Genomic DNA, 10,437 nt, shown 5'->3' with positions numbered 1-10,437 from the left:
AGTGCCGAATCGCAAAAACTGGCCAGATCCTTAACCTGCATATTGGTCCGGGTCTTAAGTGGTTAAAGTGGAGGTTCACCCAAAAAGTTAATTTTTAACATTAGATTGAGGTTCGTTTTGTCAAGGGGAATCGGGTGTTTTTTTTTTAAATCGAAGCAGTACTTACCGTTTTAGAGAGCGATCTTCTCTGCCGCTTCCGGGTATGGGCTGCGGGACTGGGTGTTCCTATTTGATTGACAGAGTTCTGACAGGCTTCCAACGGTCACATACATCGCGTCACGATTTTCCGAAAGTAGCCGAACGTCGGTGCGCAGGCGCCGTATAGAGCCGCACCCGACGTTCGGCTTCTTTCGGCTACTCGTGACGCGATGTATGCGACCGTCGGAAGCCTGTCAATCAAATAGGAACGCCCAGTCCCGAAGACCATACCCGGAAGCGGCGGAGAAGATCTATCTCTAAAACGGTAAGTACTGCTTTTTTTTAAAAAAAAACACCCGATTCCCCTAGACAAAATGAGCATCAATCTAATGTTAAAAAAAAATTTCAGGTGAACTCCCGCTTTAAGCAGTTTGAAAAGATGCTACAGAAGGCATTGAAACAGACTTCAGATGACTGATAAACTCACTAAAGAGATTAGGGAGATTGGGCAGAGAACCGCGGAATTAGAGGTGAGGGTAGATGAACTGGAATCTTACACTCAGCAGCATATTGAGGAATTGGAATATATAAAAGAGGAAAAGGATGTCAGTGGATTTTACAATTCAACATTAAAACAGTCATACGGATGTCCAAGTACTGTATGTCACTATATAAGCTCCTTTTAGTGGTAAAAAATAAGTATGAAATGCCAGAACCCTGTGGGTGTAACAAGATGGCCGCTGAGTTCCCGTCAGATTAGGCCTTTCTGTGAAGAGTGCGGGGTGTAGCAAGATGGCGGCGACGAAACGTCACATCGTTTCAAAATCTGACACGGGTAGCCTAATGAAATAGATGCGACACGCCCCGTGAGTCGGCTACCGCATGGGGACCGCCCAAAATGGGCGTTATTTGGGCCGCGAAGATAGCAGATTGGCTGTTTTTGCTGCAGCTCACGCCGTCCCTATCCAATAGTAAACGACACGAAGGACTTTGAAAGGAAGCTGTTAGGGAAATGCGCGCGTGTTTTGTGTATATTGACATCTGACGGATTGTATCGGTTTTCACTGTCGGCTGGTAATTGTGTGTATAGCCATGGAGGTGCCATCCGTACTGAAGCTAGATAGTCTGAAGTATTCGGAATTACAACAGCTGGCTAAGCAAGCGGGACTTAAAGCTAACCTAAAGGTGAGAAGACTCGTACACATAATATTCATCGCTACTCGGTCAGTTGTTGGGAGCGGGCGGGCGCGCGGCCTGTCACTTCGTTCTGCACGTTCTTTGCCATTCATTTTTCATGCTGAAGTTTGGCAATGGACGAAAGACTGTGGTTGTCATGGGCAACACTTGTGTGTTTACGGCTTCTTCTCTGTAGTGACGTGTTTTAGCTCTTTATCTGTTGAGTTGCGTATATTTTTTTTTTAGTTTCACTTTTAATTTGTTTGTATTTGGTAAACATAATAAAGAGCTTATGTTGGTGGCATATGTAAACATGGTAACTATAGGTCATGGTTCTGTGTACTTACCGGGAACCAAGGCCCCTTTGCACACAGATGCCAAAAAAGTCACATTTCAGGCTTTGTGTTTATTTGTTTTTTTTTGTTATCCTAATTGTTTTATTTATTTTTTCCTGATCCTAATGTAGCCCCTTGTTTTTTTAACCTCTAAAACAAATGATAATGCTTATAGCGGAGGTCCACACAAAAATGGAATCTCCGCTGTCCAGTACCCCCACGGAACATTTTGGTACCTTTTTCAGGGGGAGCAGACAGGTAATCAACGCCACGTCTGGTGCCACCCCCCCTTGCTGTCTTCTGGGAAACGCAGGTCCCAGAAGATAGCAGGGACCATTCAGATTGACTCGCGCATGCGCAGTAGGGAACTGCCTACTACCCTGTTTCCCCGAAAATAAGCCCGGGTCTTATTAATTTTGGCAATCAAAAACAAAGTAGGGCTTATTTTCGGGGTAGGGCTTACCATTTCACGTGCTGTCTTCTTGCCCCCTCTCCCTGCCTGCCTGGCAAGAATCCCCAGTGTGAAGTGAATCAAACACGCTTGTAAACTCCAAGAATCCTTTCTATTACAGTAGACTATCATGGAAAAAGGTGTGTTTCTGTGTCATATACCTTCTTACAGCGCTACTCAGGCCTTCCATAGACGGCTGGAGCTCTCTCCCACGATCCAAGCATTGCAGAGGGAGGGGGAAGGCAGACATCCCCCCACCGACAGGCAGGAAAATAAAACATCAGCTAAGCGCCTCCCATAGCCCGCTGCGATCCAGCTTTGCAGAGGGAGGGGGGCCCAGGATCCCTGCTGACAAGCAGGAGAAGAAAACATCATCTGAGTGCCCCTCGGCGCTTCCATAGCCCGCCGCGAACCAGCATTGCAGAGAGAAGGGTGGAGGTGCCCCCCCCCCCCCTGCTGACAAGCAGGAGAAGGAGATCAGCTGAGTGCTCCTCTGCACTTTCTTAGCCTGCGGCGATCCGAGCATTGCAGAGGGAGGGTGAGATCCCCTGCTGACAGGAAGGGGAAGAGGAGGAGATGAGCTGAACGCCGAGTGTCACTGTATACTGAACGTATTTGACTACAGATTAGATTACAGAAACACACACGCTAGGGAGGGCTTATTTTTGGGGTAGGGCTTATATTGCAGCCCTCCTTGAAAATTGGGGTAGGTCTTATTTTCGGGGTAGGTCTTGCCTTCGGGGAAACACGGTACCTAATTTTACCACCAATTCTCCTGATCACAGCGATACCACATGCAGGTATATGTATGTTAGTTGTTGGTACCCATAGTAGGGCCCAGAAACAATGGTGCACGTTTGACATTTTCTTTTATCCTGGCTAAAACACACTGATCCAAAAAAAAAAAATTATATCCAAAATATGTTTGTGACCTTTTGACCCATGACCCTGACCCCAAGGCTACTTTCACACTGGGGCCGCTGAGCGTTTAGCCCCTAAGCGGCGCTCGTTATTGCGTTGTTTTTCGGCCACTAGCGGTCCACTTTTAAGGGCTCTTTCACACGGAGCGGACCGTTTCTGGGTCCGCTCCGTGTGTCCGCCAAAGCTCAGCGGGGATCCCGTCGGCGGATAGGGCGGTCCCCGCACACAGTGCAGAGACCGCCATGTCTCTGCTCCGCTCTCCCCTATGGGGGATCGGATGCAGACAGACCGTCTGTCCGTCTGCATCCGATCCGTTCCGCCGAACGGAAGAAAAATAGGGTTTCTTCCGTTCGCAAAAGCGGATCCCGACGGACGCGATCCCATAGGGATTCATTACAAGTCCGTCAACGGACTTGTAATGAACGGACGAACGGTCCGCTCGTGTGAAAGGACCCTAACACTCGCTTTTCAGACGCTTTGGAAGCACTGCCCATTCATTTCAATGGACGGAGCATTTTGGGAGTGCTGTATACACGGCTCCCAAACCGCCCCAAAGTTTCAGGACTTTTCTAACGTCCGGCAAGCAAACCGTCCCAGTGTGAAAAGTCACACTGAAATGAATGAGAGGCGGTTTTAAGGCGTTGGAGGCACTAAAACGCCTGAAAACCGCCTCAGTGTAAAAGCAGCCTAACACTAAACCTGGGAAACGTGGTCTTATTTAGGCTGGATTCACACCTATGCAGTTTTAGTGCTTTTTGCAGATTTGCACTGCAGTCCATTTAACATGGTTTCCTATGGAACACATTCTGTAAAGTCTGCAAAAAGCACTAAAAATGCCATAGGTGTGAATCCAGCCTTACAGCTTCATCTACAACAGAAGAGGAAATAAACACAGGGGCGGGCTCACAGTTACTGATCAGAGGCTATCCCAGCGATAAGGTGACCCAGAACTGGGAGTCCCAGGTCCCAATTATTAGTACGAGACTCGGCTCTCGGTGCTGAAAACGCGATGTGCAGCCCCACGAATAAAGACCCGCATCCGCGAGACTGCATATATGTGTATGGTCGGCGGAAGGGGGTTAATGGGCCTGTATACACGGGTATGTAAACTTGTGCTGTGTATAGTTCAGTCTATGGACAGTATTTTACATGCATGTGACACAGCCCAAGAAAAGCTAGAAGAATTTTTACGTGTTAATATTCAGACAAGTTTTCTGCCAGGAATCCAATGTTCATACACAATTTTTATCCATGCTGCAAGTGCCAGTAGCAAAAATCGACTGATTACGGCAGGTCTGATTGACAGTTGTTTGCGGATCGCTGTGGCCAAGCCTGTAAGGTGGAATGACCAGCTGCTGGGCAACCACACACATTTGTGACTAGTCGAACGTCCTGTAGTTATTGTGACTGGTCTGGAATAGGGGTGTTGAAATTTGATGCATCGCGATTCAACAATTCTGCATCGATGCGGAGACCAGCTGAATTGTGATTGCTTGACTGCTGTCATCCCGGCAGGCCCTGCCTCTCCTGACATCATCCCAGCGCATTTCTGTCACAGTCCTTCTGTCCCCCCTCCGTGCACCCAGTTTCTGCATATCGCTCAGTCACTCTCCCGAGGTTTGGATGATCTTTGGGGGGGGGGGGGCATGGAACTGGGGCATGGAACTGAGGACTGCGTGGGTCAAAGTCCTGTGATGTCTGGGGAAGACGGAAAGAATTGGGAGCTCCATGTGACGTTGCCTAGGAAGCGGGTTTGGGCGGTCTGTGGTCGATAATAGAAAATAGCGGAGTCAGAGTCAGAGGTGTCAGTGATGCTAGAACCCGGGATGGGGCCCCATACTAATCGCTCTCTGCCTGACTTCCTCGTGTGTAATGGGAGCACCTACTGCCAGGAGGACACTGACCTCCCTTAATAACCGTCTGTATACTGACGGGGGACGATGACTATACTATACCACACTGTGAAGGCACTTTACTCAAAGAACCAATTCATCTGTATTGTGTGTGCCCCCCACACCTGTATACTGTACACTCCCCCCACACCTGTATACTTTAAACCAGTGGTCATCAACCCTGTCCTGCAGGGCCCACCAACAGGCCAGGTTTTATGTATTGTAAAAAGGAGAATAGTGCGCTTACCAAAAATTAACAAAGAATTGTATAAAGCTGCTAACTCAAAAATGTTATACTAACATATAAATCTTAAACAAAAATATGGAGTAGCGCTAAAGACTGAAGGGCCTTCAAATAACTGAATAAAACAAAAGGAAGGCTGTATGAAAGTCCAATATCAATCAAAAATGTGTTTAACAAATAAGTGACAAACAATTGGTTATTAGTCCAAACGTGTATCAAACTTGAGTATGACACTCTGTTGTAAAACGAAAAGGAAGAAAAAGTCTGGCTCCAAATGGAAAATGCAACTTGCTGACCCTTACCGAAAAGGAAGGTCCTAGCAGACCTAGTCAAGCAGAAATCCCTGGGTGGTGTGTGTTGTAGTAGAACTTGTCTGTTAAGACGATCCCTCCAGGGGTCACAAATCCACCGATAAAGCAACCAGAAGAAAAAAACTCATATAGTGTAAATCCGTGTGATAATAAAACATGAGTGCATCCCCCAGTGACTGGCAACAGACAGTGTGAACGCAAAAAACCACCACCAGTACACACACTGACCCTTACCAGAACCTATGATCCATCAGGATCAATCAAAGCAGAGGGGATGTAGACAGTGAGCAGCAATGGGACGTCTCAGCCAATGATAAACGAATGGATCAGCAGGTCCAATATGTGTGAGGAGGAAAAAACTCACATAGCGTGATAACGTAGATGTATTTAATATAAAAAAGCAGTACACTTACAGTTCAATAACAGAGTGTCAGCGAAGATAAAAAGAAAAGCCGGCCGGCGTGTCAGAACGAGTCCTCAAATCGCGGTGACGTCAGCACGTCGCCTCCCAACGTTTCGTCTGCTCTAGACGTGACCACACTGTCTGTTGCCAGTCACTGGGGGATGCACTCATGTTTTATTATCACACGGATTTACACTATATGAGTTTTTTTCTTCTGGTTGCTTTATCGGTGGATTTGTGACCCCTGGAGGGATCGTCTTAACAGACAAGTTCTACTACAACACACCACCCAGGGATTTCTGCTTGACTAGGTCTGCTAGGACCTTCCTTTTCGGTAAGGGTCAGCAAGTTGCATTTTCCATTTGGAGCCAGACTTTTTCTTCCTTTTCGTTTTACAACAGAGTGTCATACTCAAGTTTGATACACGTTTGGACTAATAACCAATTGTTTGTCACTTATTTGTTAAACACATTTTTGATTGATATTGGACTTTCATACAGCCTTCCTTTTGTTTTATTCAGTTATTTGAAGGCCCTTCAGTCTTTAGCGCTACTCCATATTTTTGTTTAAGGTTTTATGTATTACCTTGGGGAGATGCAGTCTAGAATACTGCAATCACTGAGCAGCAAATGATATCAGCTGTGATGTATTTCAGTTATCTTGCAAACCTGGTCTGTTAGTGGGCCCTGCAGGACAGGGTTGATGACACTGCTTTAAACTACCCCCTACACACACATTCTATATACATACATACATACATACATACATATACATATACATACATACATACATACATACATACATACATACATACATACATACATACATACATACATACACCCCCTGCCTCTCTTGGCATCATCCCAGCACACTGTCTCTCCTCGCATGTCTTCCTCGCCGCCCTTCGCCAACCATCTTACACACACACACACGCATTGCAGAATCGAATCGTGAGACCAGTGAAGATGCGCACCCCTAGGCTGGATGTGCGGTTTTTCGCTTGCAGCATCCTAAGAAGCCACTCTTGAATGCAGGTATGGGCTCTCCCTACAAGCCCATAGTCTAGGATAGCAAGGCATTCCCTTGCTCCAAGCTAACAGACTGATTTAGACTGTAAAGTCTACTGTTGGCTCTTTCCTATGAGGGTCAGAATTTTAAGGAAGCGGCAATGAGAGAGCAAGAGCCAGCAGCATTCATACTGTAAACTGCAAGTCTTGGGGGTTAAAACCCTTTTTTTTTTTTTTTTGACATATTTCTCTTGTGGGTCACAGGAGTGCTCTTATTTTTAGTGGTGCACCAAAAATTTTGTCCGCTGAAAACTACTGTCTGAAAGGGGAGAAAAATGCAGATAATGGAGCGCCAGAAAAGGGGCGAGAACCGCCTTGTTGTCCTTCTGGCGTGCCCCAGTCCTCCTCCTGTCTTCCCTTCCTCACGCAGGTCTGTGAACTCTGTGTGTCATGCAGCTAAATTGTCCGGGTGGCAGCAGTAACAATGTCCTGCCTCCTGTGATAGACGGCACACTGATCCAATGGCGGGACATTGAATGAGTGCGACGTGATCACTGGAGGCAGGACATCGGTACTGCGGCTGGCAAATTCGCATCCTGCTGAGACATACGGAGATCGCTACTCTGATCTGGGCACAGGCAGGCTGCATCTGACGGCCACTGGCAAGGATGCATTGAACTCTTGTATCATGTCTAGAGGTGCACCCAATGGAAATTTTGCTGATACTATTGGCATTGTATTTAAAAGCGAAGTGTGTTTGTGGTTCTGTTTTTTTTTTTTCATCGCTGATGACTCGGTTCTTTCCGCTCTGCCCCCCCACGCTCACTGTAGCGCTGAGCTGTGGAGGGGGGGAGCGGCCGTCTCAGGCTCTGTGGCTCGCTGAGAAGGGCATCAGTCAAGGAACCTGGCGGATCCAGACTTTGTCGTGATGACAAGGTGCATGGACAGATTCCAGTGACATCAGCAGAGGGCAAACTTCAGACTGCTCTCTGCTGAAAACGGGTCACAGGAGTGCAAAACTAGTTGCACGCCTGTGACCCAAAAGAGAAGCCCAGTGAAAGGAGCTCAGGCTGGACTTCTGCTTAAAGCGGAGCTCCACCCTAAAGTGGAACTCCCACTGATCGGAACCCTCCCCTCTCCGGTGTCACATTTGACACCTTTCAAGGGGGAGGGGGGTGCAGATACCTGTCTAAAGACAACCGGGTAGTGAAGCCGGAGCGCTTCACTTCCTGGTTCCCTCAGTGAGGATGGTGGGGGGAGCAGCAGAGTGACAAGCGATCGCTCGTCCTCTGCTGCGGATGGCGCTGGACTCCAGGACAGGTAAGTGCAGTATTTGTAGCTGCTGCTTTTAATATTTTTTCAGCGAACATCCTCTTTAAGTTTAGGTAGGAGATTACAGACCTGATACAAGAGATGGTTTGAGACGGCAGATTGCATTTTTCTTGCCCTTTCTTGCACTAAGGGGGCCAACAATAAATTCTTATTAAAGGGTATGTAAAGGAATTTTCCCCTAATCGTCTTTCAGGACAGCCACCTGAGAGACCTTGGCTCCTCCCCTCTGTTGGAAACACTGCGCCAGCCCATAAATTTCCTCCTCCCCTGCTGGTCCTCAGTTATTTGTGTTTCCTCCAGAGGGGAGACACCATAGGAACAAGCCAGGAGAGCCAAGGGAGGCTCAGGCAAGACGGTCCTGAAAGGGAGCAGGGGCTCTCTGGACAAAAAGAGACAGGTACTAACCTGAAAGACAGCCACCCTCACATCCCTGAGCGCAGGTGTAAGTCGGGGGGGCTCCGGTTTTTGTATGCACCGAGTGCGGTGTGAGGAGGTACAGCCAGCGTCCTAGACCAGCGTGTGTGGCTGCCGGAGGAATGGGGATTCCAGACGCGCAAGCCACGCTGTGTACTAGGACCGCTCGGAGCCGATGGCGGGTGACGTCATTCAGGCACGGGGGCGGGTACTTCCGGGTTCGCGGCTTCCGGTTCCGGGCGCGAAACTCAAAAACGGAGCCAGGCAATGGCTGGAGGGAGCTGCATAGACGCTGTAGAGACAGCACACGCGGCGCTGGTGACACAGACATGTCGGAAGCAGAGGGGAAAGATGTTGCTCCAGCAGAGACCAGCTCCAGCCACAGCAAGGTAAGGGGAACCTAGGGTGGATTTCCCCTCTCCTAAAAAATAGCCTACCATCCCTCTACACCCTCCAGGGTAATAGGGAGGGGGAGGTGGGTTAACCCCTCAGTGTCAGAGGGTGATTCATAGGGCCCCTAGCGTGGTAAGCCCATATGAAGACACTGCGCACCTGCCGTGAGCAGGGGGAAGGCTACGGTACTAATCATGGGGTATATATTTTCGCTTGTGTCTTTCAGAAAACTGACAAAGACAAGAATACCCACAGTACAAAGAAAAGATGTCCATCCTGTAAAGTCACACTTAGGGAGTCATGGAAAAAGGCTATTTGTAGCGACTGTATTGATAAGTTAGTACAGGAGCACACTGCGGAACAAAGTGATTTGGCATCATCAGTGAAAGAACTTTCTAATACCTTTGGGTCATTCAAAACATTTTTTGAAAACTTCCAGATCCCGCAGCTTCAGTCAGCTCCTCCTGTACAGGCAACAACATTAGTCCCGGGAGTAAGACCTTCCACTAGTGCAGGCCCTTCAAGAGTTCCTAGTGAGGAGCTAGAAGAGGAACCTGACAGCGCAGTGTCCGGTTCACAGGAATCAGAGGAGGCGGCTCGGGAAGGTGATTCCAGGAAGCCCTCCCGCTACAAGCTCTCCTTGGAGGATGTAGACCACTTATTGGAAGCTATTTATGCCACTCTGGGTATTCAAACAGAGAAAAAACCATTATCATTGCATGACCAAATGTATGAGGGTTTAGGCGACCAGGAAAGTAAAAATTTCCCAGTCCATGATGTCTTGATCGAAGCAATTAAAAAAGAATGGCAGGAACCAGAAAGGAAACCATTCTTTTCCAAAGCTTTGAAAAGACGATTTCCATTTTCGGATGACCCATCCTCAATTTGGAATAAAACGCCAAAGCTGGATGCTGCCTTTTCCCAAGTTTCAAGGCACACAGACCTAGCTTTTGAGGACATGGGCATTCTATCCGAACCAATGGATAAGAAAATGGATTCATTACTAAAAAAGTCCTGGGACTCCACGCTGGGTAGTTTAAAACCAGCAATGGCAGTCACCGTGGTAGCCAGGAACATGGAATTTTGGCTGAACCAGATTCAGGAGCACATTGAGGAGACAACAAAAGACCAAATCCTAGCCTCATTTCCCACATTGTTGAGAGGCATAGCTTATATTGCAGACGCTTCAGCTGAACTGGTACGGATGGCAGCTAGATCGTCTGCATTAGCTAACTCAACCAGGAGGGCCTTATGGTTAAAGACGTGGCAGGGGGACTGTGCGTCTAAAACCAAATTTTGCGGCATCCCATTCACAGGGGACCTGCTCTTTGGGCCGGGATTAGAAAAAGTGCTGGACCGTACAGCGGACAAGAAAAAAGCGTTTCCGCTGAAACGCAAAGCACCCTGGAGTCAGCCACAG

The 10,437-nt window shown here is 47.9% G+C and overlaps 1 protein-coding gene across 1 annotated transcript in view; it reads left to right on the top strand.

Moving 5' to 3' along the window:
* Positions 1 to 1,105: 1,105 nt before the first annotated feature.
* Positions 1,106 to 10,437, top strand: part of NUSAP1 (nucleolar and spindle associated protein 1) — a 132,525-nt gene continuing 123,193 nt past the window's right edge. The window contains exon 1 of the mRNA XM_040332709.1: positions 1,106 to 1,323. Coding sequence (XP_040188643.1) covers positions 1,231 to 1,323 — 93 coding nt within the window. The 5' untranslated portion in view covers positions 1,106 to 1,230. The remainder of the gene's footprint in view (positions 1,324 to 10,437) is intronic.

This window comes from Rana temporaria, chromosome 13, assembly GCF_905171775.1.
Source record: "Rana temporaria chromosome 13, aRanTem1.1, whole genome shotgun sequence".
In the NCBI taxonomy this organism is placed as follows: Eukaryota; Metazoa; Chordata; class Amphibia; order Anura; family Ranidae; genus Rana; species Rana temporaria.
The sequence above is the reverse complement of the archived record's forward strand: the minus strand, read 5'-3'. Positions and strand labels throughout refer to the sequence as shown.